We start from the raw sequence: 16,926 nt of genomic DNA on the forward strand, positions 1-16,926 counted from the left end.
ACCTAGACTGGTTTAGGAGTTTTAATAGACCATTTCTACATAAAACCCAGTCAAACCCAGCAACTTGGGCTTGTGAAATTTTTAATATTATATATATAGATCTACTTTATTGGCTTTTTAAAAAAAAATTATGGGTTATAATATGATAATTTAAAAAAGAGAAAACCTAACGAATAAAAAAAAAAATTGCACTTCTCCGTCTACCTACCTACCACCAAGAATCTCATTCTATCAAAAGATTACTATGTTATTGTGAAACCTTGATTTTGAATTATAATTGTTAGTTTAATTTAGGCATATGCCTATTTTTTTTAATTTACTTTATGTTATGATTTCTTAAACATATAAATATAAATATAAATATATATATATATATATGTTTTTTTTTATAAATTTTATTTGACCTTACAATTTGACCAGTAATCTACTAGTTGAACTGGTGTTTAAGTGACTTGACTCATTGACTAGGTTAATGTCTAGACCAAATTTAATAACCATGGTACCAATATCGTATAGACCATGATATCGCTAAGAAACTTCTTGTTGACAAGTCCATTGAACACAACCACCTTCATTTGTCGATGTTGATTGCGCACTACAAAAAAGGGCCTATAGTGGTGTTACAAAATCGTCATTATAGGTCTCAAAACTGCTGCAATAGGTCCAATTAGGCTATGACAATGCTCTATGTTGGCACTTTCAAGCATCAGCTTAGAAGTGACACAATAGTCACGGGTGGGGTATACTGGCACTTTTCAAACTGCCGGTATAGGACCCTGCGGTTTGGTGTCACTTATTAGTCTAAGGTTTCAATGAAGAAGCAACTATCTTTCACAAATTTATTTTGCAATTTGTTGTGTGATGGGTTAAGATAGTTTGATCTCAGTTAATTAATTCAATTACCTAAGTTGATTAATTAGGTCATATTAAATGCAAATCGTGGAGGCACCAACAAATCACCAAATAAACTAAATGTAGAGGAAATTAACTAGACACGGTAATTTGTTGACATGTGGGGAAAACTTTTCGCAAGGCAAAAACCTCATAAAGTGAATTTAAGGTCATCACTCCCAAGAATCCACTAATCAATAATCAAACGATTACAAGTATGAGGAATCTTACCACTACTCTGGCCTAACCAAAATACTAACCTACAGTTGAACCTTTGCTCCAATACTCAATTGGACTTGATCTTGTTGTAGTCTTCTTTCCTTTGTTGCACAAATCTCCAATCTGTGATTAATTCTTTTGCACGGATCCCAGTACATGACTAACTCTAGTAACTTGAATGATTGTTGTTGGATGCAAAGTTGTTCACTTCATAAATGATGAAGATCAGGAAGCACTTGGTTACAAAACCCTATGGCATACAAACGTAGTAGCTTCTTCTAGAGTCTTTGAGTTCTAAGTCACTGTATCTGTATGTGATGGCTTCTAAAATATGCCTTATATATGACTAGGATTGTGAGAAAAGAAACCCTAATTAAATAATATAGCACTGGTCGAATTTTAGATTTGGAAATTCTGAAATCGTAATTCTCGATAAATTGAGCTTGTCTCATATAACCTCAATAACTGTATCTGTTGAGCTTCTATTGAAACTTAATGAATTAGCTTTTCTTCACTTGTTTCTTGGATCAATCTTCATGAATTTAAAGATACCACTTGATATATTTGAGCAACATACTTCTTGATATATTAAACCCAACTTAGTGTTAGGATTAGTGTCCTTAAATCCAATTGTATAATGCTATGTTTATGTATGACATGATGTATGACTTAATATTATGATCGATAAAGTTGTTTTTATTATTATCGAAAATAATGGTAACATGAATATGAGACATTATCATATAGTCCATGAGATGCATAGTATGTGATTTATGTGAAAAGTTACAGAAGATATAAATTACAAGTTCTTTGTAAATTCAAAATTATAGTTCGTAGTCAGTAATGAAATTGGGTATTTCATCTGCGAAGACTATAATATATCAACAAAGATGATTTGTCTTGATCATGGAAGTGTAGACTTTTAGTTGATATGTTGATATGTTTTAAGAGTTAAGACATATTGAACTGGACTACTGTGAGATTTATTATTTTCCTAACGACTGTTAAATGAATAATAAATCTCACAACTTCTATTTACATGAATTCTTAATCCTGAGAGGATAATGGACCTGATCATGAAATATAGGTTGCTTTGATATATTATGAGTGAGATTTAAAGTAACGGTCAAAACCTCAATATGTTGAGCAGCCACATTCAATGTTGATAGAACATATATTCTCAAGATGGAATTCTTAATTTTTTAACGGAGATATAAAATATTCCCTGGAGATATAAAATATTCCCTTGAGATAAGTTTAATGAGTTTGGTTATTCAGAGTATTAGGCCTAACCACTTTAGTAAGGAGTTACTAAAGTATATATTTATGGAATTAGATTTCATAAATATAGGATGAATAATTTAAAGGATTAAACCAGGTACTCAAGAAATTAAAATGTAGTAATTTACAAAGTGACAGTCTACATTCATGACTTTGTATTACTGCGAATATTTTATGAAGAGGTTGCATGTATAATAAAATCTTGATTTATTAATAAGGCCTAGAGTGCAACTATATTTATATAGTGGTATTAAATATAATTAATGGTAATTTTAGACTTGTCAAGAGTTGACAGAAAAGCCCAAGGCCAATTGGAGTTAGTGTCTTATTGGTCCCTTTTGATCTCACTCCAAGCCACATACTAAAGCCAAATTGGAAAAGCCCAAAAGGCTAGCCCAATTAGATAATCACTTATAAGGAGAGAAACATACAGAATTTTAATGTGTGAAAAAGAGAGACATTATTGTGAAATGGTGTGTATGTGAGAGTGAGACACACTTTCATTCTCCCTTGAAAACTGATTGAGAGACCACATATCTTGAGCGTTAGTGGAATTTGAGTAAAGATTAAAAATGTTCTCAAGAACTTATGATCTTTGGTTTTGAAATTCACCGCACCAAGGTACACTCTCTTGTTTATATATTCTGAAATTTACATAGTGCATGTTATCAATTACGATTGAAGTAGATCCATTTATTTTCCGCTGCGTATGTTTTGTATGCGATACAAATATGTAATTTTCCATCATTTAGATCTACCCAATTATAAGTAAAGTGCGTTTTGTCAAAAAATTAGCCAATTACATAGAAAATATAACCCTAACACTGTGATTGAACTTTAAGGGTGATCATCACCCCTTTATTACACCAATTCAAATTTAACAGTCGAGTTGTGAAAATAAATAAAATGTACTAATATCCATCCTCAATTATGCTTTATGTGTACATGCATTTAGTCAAAAGAATGAGTAATTATTAGATCCAATAAAAGGACTACTTTAGTGGTCCTCCTAACCAATGAAACAATGCTACTTATGCAAATGTGTGACTTGACTTCCTAATCAGCATAAGAAAAAAAAAATCATTAGGTGATGTTACCCTTGCATAATTGGTAGTGTTTCATTGGTTAGAAGGACTAGGGAAGATCATTTTAGCAGTCCACCAATGCACCTAATAATTTCTCTCAAAAAACTTGTATTTGTATATGAACTTAATGGAAAAGAACAAGTGGATTTGAGGATTTCCATAACTTGAACAAAAATTAATAAATAAATAAAAAATAACTAGCCTCTGAGCATGTGCTCACACATGTGCTCAAAGGCTCTTCTATTTTTTTTTTAGTAAAGGTTAATAATTTAAATCCTTTATAATTTGAGATTACTACTGATGGGGATCAATTAAGTATAACCCATCCTTGATTGTTGTTCATGACTTGACCACGTCCAAAGAAAGCCATCCAAGAATGAGAATATGTATGAACAATGCCCGTCCATTAATAACAATGTGATCCAGTTTGAAAGTTCTCCACAGACGACTATATTCATAGACAACTAGATTCATGGAGAACCAAGTTAAACTTTGTAAATTCTACAAAAAATCCTTCAAAGGTTCCACATAAACAAAACATGACATGTTGCTCTTAATACATGGAGGGAATTTCTCATGCTTCGCTCCACATACCCATTTTCCCCATTAACCACCAACATCACCCACGATGGTGGTGGATCCAAACAAGTAGACCCACGTCTAGCTCTCTATAAAAGGAGCAAATCCCATTCACCCAAGATAAGTTCTAACCTTTCACTATTTTCTTTTCTTGTGTTCTAGAGAGAAAACTGACTTAACCGTCGGAGGATCCTTGGCTGGGTCACACTGGTTACATTTGACAGTTCTTTTTTTCTTTTCAAGATTTACAACCATTACCATAACCCGAAGTATTTTCAGCCTATTGATTTTCGTACATCATCAACTACATTTTCCAATCACAAAAAATCCTAGGGGTGTGATGAGTTTTAAGCATTTGTAGGAGAAATAAATTTTTCATCACACCCCTAGGTATTTTTGTTATTGAAAAATGTAATAATCTCAAATTATAATGGATTCAAATTCTTAACCTTTACTAAAAAAATAGAACAACCTCTTCACGAGCGTGTTCAGAGGTTAGTCTATTTTACTTTTTCTTTTTATAGAAAAAAAAAAACAATGTGGGGTTGTTTAATTTTTTTTTTAATAAAAAAAAATAAACGTAGAGTTACTTTGAAGAAGTGGGTTAGTGGAAGAGTGATCCTATTTTATAGGAAATATTTTAGATGAGAATTAGGGATACATTTTTACTATGTTAACTTATGGTATAGGGATATTTTTTAAACACAAAAAAAGATGTAGATTGTCAGGTTAAATTTATGGTGTTCGGTTAAATTTTTATTTTTTATTTTTCACTTCTCTCCTTATTTCTTCGTGTGTGCCATAAATGATTAGTTTGAAATAGGATAATTGTTATCGGACTCTTTACATGGGTAAATGATAATAGAGAATTTATTGCCTTCTACTTATCAAAAAAAAAAAAAAAAAGGAACAAAGGCCAAAAAATTTTGAGCATGGAGCAAAGCTTGTGTCAAAATCTAACCAACCAATTACATCTAATGAGCTATCTTGAAATAAAAATGACATAATTCATAAAGGGTGTACAATGATATAATTGACAAAAGGAACCAACTGAAGAAAGCTTTTTATTTTTCCCCCTTTAGAATCACCTATATCCTCTATTGAAACTGGGCTTCTTGAAAAAGTGAAGTTTCAAAAACTGCAGTATGAAAAAGCATTTTTTCAAAAAGTTGAGTGTTTGGTAAAATCTGTTAAAAAGTGTTTTTGTGCGCGTTTTGCAATTGGAGTTCTGAGCTTCTTTTTGCAAATGTGCGTTTTCTTCACAAATCCAAAACGCAACTTTTAACAAAAAGTTGCTTTTTGAACCTAACCAAACCGGCTTTTTGGGCTGGGCATTTCAAAACGCGCTTTTTGGGCTAGGAAAGTTGAAACAAACAGTCACATAATTGACAAAAGGAACCAACCGAAGAAAGCTTATTTATTTATTTCCTTTAGAATCACCTATATCCTCTGTTCTTCTCATAGACCTCAAATACTTCCAAGTCATTTGTTTCACTTTCACCCATATGAAGCGTGGCATCAAAACTCCAAATAAAAAACTAAGGTAATCACCTTAAATTCATTTAATTTAACAATAAAACCCCAAAAACTAATCATCCACCAAATACAATAATTCCCAATTATTTGAGCCAAAATTCCAAACTAAGAATAGTCCAAGAAGAAGCAGAATAAGATGAAGACATCAAATATAAGTCCTCTTGCGTCTTTATAGTGTACTTTGCTACAGTGGAGAATCCAACCTGAGCAGTCGTTTTGCACAACAAAAACTCTTCAACAACTATAGAGAGAGGTGGTGATGGGATTAAGGATCTGCGTAAGGTTCAATATATGAAAACTATTTGGCAACTGAACAGTTGCTATTCAAGTTGAAAATCAAAAAATTGAAAACGAAGCAAAAGGAGAGAGAACGAATAACTCATAACTGGATAATAAGAAGTGGGGGAGTTTGAATTTCCAGGACAGTTTTTAATTCAAAATTTTTGGTAGTTGTGGTTTGGGAGGAAAACATGGAGTTTGCAGATGCGTGTTATTGGGATGAAAGTGAAATAGAGGAATCAGTATTAGTGGGAGGTTTAAAACTTTGGGTTTTGTTTTCACGAATTTTTCCTTGTTAGTTGAAAATTTGTATAAGAGAGCAAGATGAGGATATTTTGGACATCCAAAAGTAGGAATCCAAAAAGAGTAAGGCCCTTAAATAGTAGTACAAATAAGAACACTCACAGGTAAACTAAGACAGGTCCCAAGTAGCATGCACCTCCATTACTTCATAGTTTAGATAGAAACTATGAAGACTCTAGTAGTGTATGTTTTCTTTTTTATTTCTTTTAAAAAACTGTTGTGTGGATCCAATGTGTTTTGGAAAAATAATTACACTTCTGATGTTTGGTTTATTGACTGACAACATTATTCTCTAGCTTTGCTATTTCTAACCTCGTACTATGCTTTTATATTTAATTTACCCCATGCTTAGATGAAAGAGTTGAGAGATAACTTTGAGTTCATTGGACTTTTTGATCTACGCTCATATTATAGGAAATTGAATAGGGAAAAAAAGAGAGGGTAAACTACATATTTAGTCCCTAGCCTTTACACCATATTTCAATTTGGTCCTTAATCTTTCAATTGTGTCAATTTGGTCCTTAACCTTTTAATGTCATGTCAATTTAGTCTTTGCCATTATATATTAGATGAAAATTGTTTACATAGCAAATAGCCAAAATAAAATTTTAGTTTATTATCACATCAACAGAAGCTAATTTTTTATTTTGACCATTAGACATGTCATTAATTTTCATCCAAAAGATAACTGTAAGGATTAAATTGACACGGTAAAGAAAGGTTAGGGACCAAATTGACACAATTAAAATGTTAGGGATCAGATTGAAATATGGTGTATAGGATAGGGACCAAATATGTAGTTTACCAAAAAAAAAACAATAGTCGAGAGACAACCTACATAAGAAATTACAGATTTTAAGTTGTTCCTATTAATTGAAACATAGAGGTGAATTAGTAGAGATCTATTAAGGGGCTCAAATAGATTTGAATGCTTATTTCTATGTAAAACACAAAAATCGCAAATTTTCATATCCTCATAATACTAAATAGTTTGTTTTCCTTTTTGTTCTTTTATACATATACACACACATGTATATTTATGTGTATATTTATGTTTTTATTCAAAATAAACGTACGCTACTTCAAACAGAAACTATGAAAAATCATATATTCACAAATTTGTTTAATTTTAATCACTAAATTATGTACCTATAATTGCAGTTAACATATCTAAATTAAATGGAACAACAAAACATACAATAAATAAGTCAAAATATTCGAAGAGGCATATAATCAAAATAACATTGAAAGTTAAGAATATGATATCAAATCTTTACCTTTTTGCTCCTTAGCTCTCAATGGAGACCACTTGATTGGTCCCCTAGTTAAATCTCTATAATAGCTTTGTGTATCAAACTCTAAAAGTGATATTGGGCAATTCAAAGAGACAAAGGTGATGAGGGATGGTGATGGGAATGGTATTTGGGATCTTGTGAGTGATAAGGTTTTTTATTTTATTTTATTTTTTATTTTATTATATATATATATATATATATAATTGATAGGCATGATCTTGTTATTCAAAAATGGCTCTCCATTCTTTCATGAATATATGTGTGAGGTTACGAGGACCCAAGAACCCGAAGACCCGAGGAAAGGATGGCCGACACGCGTTAAGCAAGATAAAGTAAGGGAGTAAGGGAAATTACCTGGGGATGCCCGAAGATGATGTGGCATGGGCACCGCTGACATAAGGGTTGCAAATATCCGAAGGTGGCAGGCTAATTTAGAGGATTGCATTAAATGCCCGGCAACAACCATGCTGGCCGCATTAATTGGAGGATACCAACTCAATCCGTTGCATTAATGAGGATATGACCTGAACAGTGCTGAACGCGAAGTTAGAGCTTTGCACCATTGCCGACAGACAGGTGTCAGAGGGACAAGCAAAGTATATTGTGAGGTGTAGGGCCACGATGAAAGGAACAAATGATATAAATAAGAGTCAGAACACTACGGATAAGGGGGTTTTTTTTTTTTTGTTGAACCCTCTCTACCAAATGTATTGTATGAGGACCTTTAGTGAATAAAGAAACAGCACAGTCTTTAAGTTGATTTTATGCGTTTTTGGTCCTTACAATTGGCGCCGTCTGTGGGAACAACAACAACGTATCAAGTTCCATCAAGAAGTGTATGGCGGAGGTGTATCTAGAAGGGGAAGAATCAGTAAGTTCACGAAGCAGGGACGTAGCTGTAAGTCTCCAGCGTGACAAAAGGATGGGACATACCTCAGGGGTGGTGAAGGCACATGATGGCGGTCAGGGGGCTGAGCAACGATCACTAACTGAGGGGCATATGTCTCGCGACGATGTATTGCAACAGATGCAATCTGAGATAGATTACTTACGCAAGTGCGTGGATAGTAGGAAGCGGAGACGTAAGAGTCATGCTAGTTCTTCTAGTGACAGTTCGGAAGCAAACCTTGGAGGAATTCATCCCCCAGTATTTGAGCCTACTCAAAGTGTGACCCGTGCCAGCGTGTCTTCGGGCGTTAGGGCAAAACAGCAGAAGGAGGCGAGGATGCCTAATACTGATGGGATATATCACGATGACGGGAGTGATGCAATGGGTAAAGCCTTGAAGCAGATTGCCAAATCCCCTTTTGTGGCTAGGATAAATAGGGCAAAGTTACCTCGTAGGTTTTCTCAGCCCATCTTTACTATGTATAACGGGAGGACTGACCCTGTAGAGCATGTTAGTCATTTTTGTCAGAAGATGGCCGTTTATTCGAATAATGAGGCATTGATGTGCAGAGTTTTTCCCTCCAGTTTGGGGCCCGTGGCTATGAGGTGGTTTGATGCTTTGGCAGAGGGTTCTCTGAGATCTTTTGAGGAATTGACTAGGGCATTTGGAGCAAGGTTCATAACTTGTACTAGGATTCCAAAACCTTTGGACTCTCTACTGTCTATGTCTATGAGGGAAGGCGAAACACTCAAAACCTATTCTGACCGATACTGGGAAACGTATAATGAAATTGATGGGGATGTGGAAAGTGTAGCCGTGAGAACTTTCAAGGTGGGTCTTCCCGCGGAGCATGGGTTAAGGAAGTCTTTGACAATGAAAGCCGCGATAGACATGCGACAGCTCATGGACCGGATAGATAAGTATAAACGGGTAGAAGAAGATCAGATGCAAAGCAAAGGAAAAATGAAAGGGTATCTGGAGAGGAAGGATCTTCGGGGAGGGGGGTTTCAGGGTATTCGGCCCAAACGAGACTTTACAAGCCATCCGAGGACCGCTGAGTCTCCTCTAGTTAACTCATTATTTAAGGAACCCGTGCATCACATACTGGAGAAAATTCGACATGAGCCATATTTTAGGCCACCAAACAAAATGAGTGGAGATGCATCCACGAGAAACCAAAACCTCCACTGCCATTACCACCAGGATAAGGGACACACCACGGAGAAGTGCCGGACACTTCGCGACCATTTGAATCAATTGATTAGGGCCGGGAAGATCAATCACTTATTGGCACAGCCGAATGGGAATCAGGAACAACTAGATACTCGAAAATATTGGGGCCAGGCCCCTCAACCATCTCTAGGCACTATTAACGTCATCTTGACCCAGCCGAGAGGGGACTTTGGGAAACCTTCTCGGGTCATGACCGTTCAAAACAAGTGTGGGAATGAGGACGGGGAAGAGAATCATCAAACAAACAAAAGAATGAGATCCTCGGTGACGCCTATTTTGGGCTTTTCTGATAAGGATAAAGAGGGAACGTTTCAACCCCACGATGATGCCTTGGTCGGGGGATATGATGTGAAACGAGTCTTGGTGGATGATGGAAGTGGTGCCGAGATTATGTACCCGGACCTATTCAATGGATTAAAGTTGAAAGAGGAGAACTTGGAAAAATACGACCATCCGTTGGTCGGTTTTGATGGAAACCAGGTGATCCCACGAGGAATGATTAGGCTGCCCGTGCAAGTGGAGGGTTCCGAAGTACAGGTAAACTTCATAGTTGTTATGGCATATTCTCCACACACGACCATTTTGGCTAGACCGTGGTTGCATGCAATGGAGGCAGTTTCATCTACCTTACATGTGATGGTGAAGTACCCTATACGAGGAAGCGTGGGAGTGTTACATGGCAGTCAAACGGTGGCCAGGCAATGTTTAATGTCTGCCACTATTCGTACAGGCCGAGGTTCATTGGAAGGAGAAGTTCCTGAGACATCATAGCAATTAAAGGAGGCTGCTCGGGAAGTCAGCCTAGTTGAGGATGAAGGATCTGCCGAGAAGCTAACCAAGGTAATGATTGGGGAAGATAAAGAGAAATATTTTCAAGTTGGATCCAAGCTGCCGATACAGGAAAGAGAAGAGTTGATTCAATTCTTGCGAGATAATATTGATGTTTTTGCATGGACGACTTATGATGTACCAGGAATCAATCCAGAAGTTATTTGCCACCATTTGAATGTTAACCCCCGTGCGACGCCTAGACAGCAGCCTCTTCGGCGAGCATCTCAAGAACACGCAGAGGCAGTTAAAGAGGAGGTTGGTAAGCTAAAGCAAGCTGGTGCGATCAAGGAGATCTTCTATCCCGAGTGGTTGGCCAATACTGTCGTGGTAAGAAAGAAGAATGGGAAATGGAGAGTCTGTATTGACTTTACAGATTTGAATAAGGCGTGTCCCAAGGATCCTTTCCCTATACCCAGAATTGATCAATTGGTGGATGCAACTGTGGGGCACCCCCGAATGAGCTTCTTGGATGCATTCCAAGGGTATCATCAAATCCCTTTGTCACTGAATGATCAGGAGAAGACGGCTTTTCGTGCCCCTAATGGTAACTACCATTACCGAGTGATGCCCTTTGGTCTAAAGAATGCAGGGTCCACTTATCAACGAATGGTGACTAGAATGTTTGATGCGCAATTGGGGCGTAATATGGAAGCTTACATCGATGACATGGTAATCAAAAGTAAGAAGACAGAAGACCATTTGACAGATTTACAAGAGACCTTCTCGGTGTTAAGAAAGTATAAATTACGCTTGAATGCATCAAAATGTTCCTTCGGGGTAGGCTCGGGAAAGTTTTTAGGATATATGATTACTCATCGGGGAATTGAAGTTAATCCTGATCAAATTAAGGCTGTCTTAGGTTTGCATCCCCCTCAGAACCCGAAAGAAGTGCAGAAGTTAGCTGGTATGATTGCAGCCTTGAACAGGTTCATTTCACGGTCTGCAGACAGGTGCCGCCCATTTTATCGCCTTTTGCACAGGTGGAAAGATTTCCAGTGGTCTAATGAATGCAACTTGGCTTTTGAGGATTTAAAGCAATACCTATCTAGACCACCGGTATTATCGACGCCCGAGAAGGAAGAAGTGTTATATGCTTATTTAGCCGTCACAAATCACTCCGTAAGTCTTGTCTTGATACGGAATGATGATGGGGTTCAGAAACCAATATATTATATCAGCAAGTCTTTGCAAGAAGTAGAACAGCGATATCTACTGCTGGAAAAAGCGCTTCTAGCCGTGGTGCATGCAACAAGGAAATTGCCTCATTACTTCCAAGCTCACACCGTGGTGATACTCACTCAATTGCCACTGCAAGCTATCATGAGGAAGTCGGATTATACGGGTCGTGTAGCAAAGTGGGGAACCAAGCTGGGAGCTTATGATATCAAGTATATGCCCCGGACAGCTATTAAAGGGCAAATCCTTGCCGACTTCGTGGCCGAGTTCACGGAAGGTCAGGCTAACCACGAAGTTGCCGTGATGACAATAATGTCCATTAGGATGGAAAGTGTTACTCCTTGGGAAGTCTACACGGATGGGGCGTCAAATCGAAAAGGAGCCAGAGTTGGAGTCGTGTTAATATCTCCCGAGAAACTAGTCATTGAAAAGTCATTAAGGTTGGGATTCCCAGCCACTAATAATGAAGCCGAGTACGAGGCTCTCCTAGTGGGCTCTCAAATGGTTAGACATTTGGGAGGAAAGGTAGTGAGGATATTCTGTGATTCCCGATTGGTGGTGGGGCAAGTTAATGGAGAGTTTGAAGCAAAAGATGAATGGATGAGAGGCTATCTTAAACGAGTCCAAGGGGTGTTGGGTTTGTTTGACAGTTTCAAGGTACAACAGGTCCCAAAGGGACATAACTCTCATGCTGATTCGTTAGCAATGTTAGCCACTTCACTGGGTTCGAAGTTACCGCGTATGGTTATGGTGGAGGATTTATTGTCCTCTAGCTTGACCAGCGTCTCGGCAATACGGGTTCACAGCGTTCATGTAGGCCCAAGCTGGATGGACCCAATTATAGCTTTCTTGCAGCACGGAATACTACCTGAAGATGGAACAATGGCCGAGAAGGTACGAAGAGGTGCTCCCCGTTACTGGTTATCAGAGGAGCAAAAACTCTACAGGTGTTCCTATGCAGGGCCGTACCTCCTTTGCGTACATCCTGAAGCTGTAGAACCTTTGCTGGAAGAATTGCATGAAGGTGTGTGTGGGAGCCACACTGGAGGAAGATCATTAGCTCATAGAGCCATGACCTAAGGGTATTGGTGGCCAAACATGCAGAGAGCCTCTCAAGATTATGCCAAGAAGTGTGATCAATGTCAAAGGTTTGCACCAAACATACATCAACCAGGAGGTAACTTAAATCCGTTGTCCAGCCCATGGCCCTTCGCTAAGTGGGGTTTAGATATCGTAGGACCTTTTCCTCGGGCAACGGGTAATAGGAGATGGCTCATCGTTGGCACAGATTACTTCACGAAATGGGTAGAGGCCGAGCCGTTAGCCAACATTAGGGATGTGGATGCAAAAAGATTCATCTGGAAAAATATCATAACTCGCTTCGGAGTCCCTCACACCTTGATATCTGATAATGGTCTTCAATTTGATAGCAAGGCTTTCCGGCGATACTACGCAGAAATGGGAATAAGAAATGGATATTCAACACCGTCTTATCCTCAAGGAAATGGACAGGCCGAAGCAACAAATAAAGTCATCTTGGCAGGTTTGAAGAAACGACTGGACGACGCTAAAGGAGGCTGGGTAGAGGAATTACCTCATGTATTATGGGCTTATCGCACTACACCCCGAAGATCGACAGGCGAGACTCCCTTTTCAGTGACGTATGGAATGGAAGCTATAATACCATTAGAGTCGGGTTTTCCCACCCTGAAGTCCGACCAGTATGACGAAGCGAGCAATCATGGTAGGATATATGATTGTTTGAATACAATTGAGGAAAGGAGAGAAATAGCCAGTGTGAAGATGGGCAACTATCAGCAGAAGCTCAAGCGGACATATGACAAGGGAGTTAGGACCAGGCCCTTGGTACCAGGAGATTTGGTACTGAGAAAAGTAGTGGGGGCAGCAAAGAATCCTGCTTGGGGAAAGTTGGGTCCTAATTGGGAGGGGCCATATAAGATTATTTCAATAGCAGGAGTAGGGGCTTATCGTTTAGAAGATCTAGATGGAAGGGTGGTTCCTCGCCCTTGGAATGTAAATAACTTGCGACGATATTATTATTAAGAAAAGAATCTCCTTTTGTGTGTGGCTGCTGGTTATTTCAATTATGTACCAATAAAAACACAAGTGTTAAACTGACCTTAGTTCTTGTTCGGCTCCTCGGGCCACAAGTCTAAGAGAAATTAATCACTTGCAAAAACACAAGTGTTAAACTGACCTTAGTTCTTGTTCGGCTCCTCGGGCCACAAGTCTAAGAGAAATTAATCACTTGCAAAAACACAAGTGTTAAACTGACCTTAGTTCTTGTTCGGCTCCTCGGGCCACAAGTCTAAGAGAAATTAATCACTTGCAAAAACACAAGTGTTAAACTGACCTTAGTTCTTGTTCGGCTCCTCGGGCCACAAGTCTAAGAGAAATTAATCACTTGCAAAAAAAACACAAGTGTTAAACTGACCTTAGTTCTTGTTCGGCTCCTCGGGCCACAAGTCTAAGAGAAATTAATCACTTGCAAAAAACACAAGTGTTAAACTGACCTTAGCTCTTGTTCGGCTCCTCGGACTACAAGTCTATGAAGAATTAAACGCTTGCGAAAACATAAGTGCTAAACTAACTTTTTGTTCTTTTTTGGTCTAAAGGATCTCAAGCGTTAGCATAAACAAATCATTAAGCCTCGTTTGCTCATTATCATATTGAATCTCATGCCTTCTCTTTCAAACGTCAAAAACGATTAAGTAGTGGAATTATGATGCCCAGGTTAAGTTTTTCGTGTTTCTTCAAATCACAAGTATGATGAACAATTTAAAGAAATATTATGATTTTTAAGGTAAGCTTCTGAATTCGTATAAAGTGACAGTCGGATGGTAGCACATTGTAATAAGACATGTATGTGAAACAAAAAGAGAAGAACTAAATATTAGTTTCTTAACAAATACTCGTTACAAAATTGGGGCAATCATGTAGCCCCTTACATCCGTAAAAAAAAAAAAAAAAAAAAAAAACAAACAACAACAACAACAAAAGAAGGAGACAACCATGATAAAATGACTAAGCGACAGGCTGCTTGTCCTTCCTTTTCTCTGGTTCTTTGTCTTTTTTCTTCTTTTTTGGCTCTTCCGCCACATCACCCTCAATTGCTTCTTCCACGGGCTGAACTGTGGGAGAAGGGCCCTTTGAGGCTGCTGCACCAGAAGGATCAAGAACAGGAATAGGCTCAGCTGTTTCACTTGGTGGCATAGGGGGAGCAGGAGCAAGCCGAAGTGCTGTGGGGTAGTAAACACTATCTGGGGCTCGAAGTTCAGCATCGGCAGCTACCCCAGCAGCGTCCAAGGCTTGACCCCATACCTCCAAACAAAACGCCCTAGCAACCCCTTTGAGTTGGGCAGTCAGGCTATCCGAAGCCTTTTTCATTCCCGCATCGTACGCAGCTTGTTCCGCTACAGCCTGCTCCTGCTCCTTGGCGGCCAGTTTCTCTTGCGCTTGCTTAAGCTCAACAACAGTTAGAGCGAGCCTACTTTGGGCTTGTTTTTGAGCCTCAAGAGCAAGGTTTGCTTGAGATTCGTAGCTTTTCAGGGCCGACTCAGCATTCTTGTGAGCCTTTTCTACTTCGGACAGGTGAGTGAGGGTCTCTTTCAAGTTCAACTCAGCTTCTTTTTGTGCCCTCACTGCCGCCTCGGCATTCTGATCAGCTTTTCGGGCAAGATCCAGTGAGTGATCTACCCATTCCTCAGCCATAAATGAAGCTTGGACCGCCTATGATGTATTCGAGTAAAAACAAAAGAGTTAGTTATAATAAAGAGTTAAACTCATGTATAAACTGTGCAAAGGCTTAAAAAATACATTGGCTAAGTCCTGCTTCAAAGACAAGAAAACCTCCCTCTTACGGAAGGATCGTAACTCTGCCATATCCTCTGGAAGGCATAGAGCCTTCTCTAGACACTCGGCCACCAGGCTCGAGCTTCCCTTCTTCGGGTCCCTCAGGTTCACGTCATCCATAACAGGGCTGCCCGAACTGAGAGTGAAGTTGGGTCGCCAGGCTGACGCCTTCTTTGTAGGCTCACTACTGGGGTCCTTAGACGAACCAGTAGGAGCAACTTTCTTGGAAAGGGCTTTCGCAGCCCTGGTATCTTTAACGGAAGGGTCGAGATTCTCCCCTTCTTCGATTTCTATCACATGCTTGCTACTTTGGCCCCTTTTCCGTTTCTTATCCGTCGCCTCCGAGGAAAGTGCACGGGTAGTAGCTGGAGTGATTGGACGAGGTGGGACCGGAACCGCCGGTGAAGAGTCGCCTGCGTGCGCCTGCAGCAAGGCCAACAAGTCGGGCTCCTTCTCTTGAAAACCCATTTCGCTGGTTGACGGATTGGAGCTGGAAGGAGCGTCTGGACGGTAGAACACCTCAAAATCCTTCTCGGTCACCTCGGGAGGATTTGGCTCGGGTGTATCAACTATTTCCTCGGCTACAAGATTAGTAGCCTGGTCCAAGGGGGGATAAAGTAACTGGGCCGCAAGAGGAGCTGGAAGCTGTGCGTCTTGAGTTCCTGCAGGAGGAGGTGCGAGCAGTAGGAATCCAGGGGCCGCAACGTCAATCCGAGCTAAACGTAGATCTCTTGCTCTGATTACGTTCTTCGGGCTTTGGAAACGTTTAGTGGATGGTGTGTACCCGAGGATAATGTGGGCTGCTCGGAGTTGTCCGTCCCGGTGTACAAATATCTCTGATCGAAGAATCCGGTTTAGATCAGCTCGATTTACAGCAGATAAATTCGGAGCAGTATGGAAATCATCTGCAATAAGGAATGAAATGGTTAGAATGAATAAGTCAAACAAAGAAGAACACATGAAAATTTTGGTCATTCCTAAATGCCAGGTCAGTCCTCGGGAACATTACCTGGCGTCCCTTCTCGGGTAGGGCAGTGTAAGCCGTCATGCTAGTTGCCCGAGACGACAAGGTAATCTTCGTCCATCCCTTTACTCGAATCGGGTAAACAAGAGATTAGCCTAACGGAAGGGAATCTACATTTCATGTAATATTTAGTCCTAACCCCTTTTTGGCAGTTGTACACCCAATTTACATCTTGCCATGTCAAATTGGTCCCCATCTTTCGGTTAAGCGCGTCTACGCATCCTAAAATTCTAAGGACGTTTGGGGAACATTGTGAGGGGGTGAGCCTATAGTTTATTAAAAAATCTCTGGTTACTCTACCCATAGGAATCTCCATGCCCCCCTCGATAAACGCAATCATGGGAATCAAGACGGACTCAAGGGGGCGAGGTGCGAGTGGAATCTCTTCTTCCTCACAATACGTTATGTTTACGTCATCAGGGATCCTATATC

At 39.3% G+C, this 16,926-nt stretch overlaps 1 protein-coding gene across 1 annotated transcript; it reads left to right on the forward strand.

Moving 5' to 3' along the window:
* Positions 1-9,248: 9,248 nt before the first annotated feature.
* On the forward strand, positions 9,249-10,361 carry LOC142616530 (uncharacterized). Its single transcript, XM_075789364.1, has one exon. The coding sequence runs from the start codon at positions 9,249-9,251 to the stop codon at positions 10,359-10,361; it is 1,113 nt and encodes a 370-aa protein (XP_075645479.1).
* The last annotated feature ends 6,565 nt before the right edge of the window (positions 10,362-16,926 follow it).

Source organism: Castanea sativa, chromosome 11, assembly GCF_040712315.1.
Source record: "Castanea sativa cultivar Marrone di Chiusa Pesio chromosome 11, ASM4071231v1".
NCBI lineage: Eukaryota > Viridiplantae > Streptophyta > Magnoliopsida > Fagales > Fagaceae > Castanea > Castanea sativa.

Coding starts and splice junctions, on each gene's coding strand:
- LOC142616530 (XM_075789364.1), top strand. CDS start 9,249: ATGCGACAGCTCATGGACCGGATAGATAAGTATAAACGGGTAGAAGAA.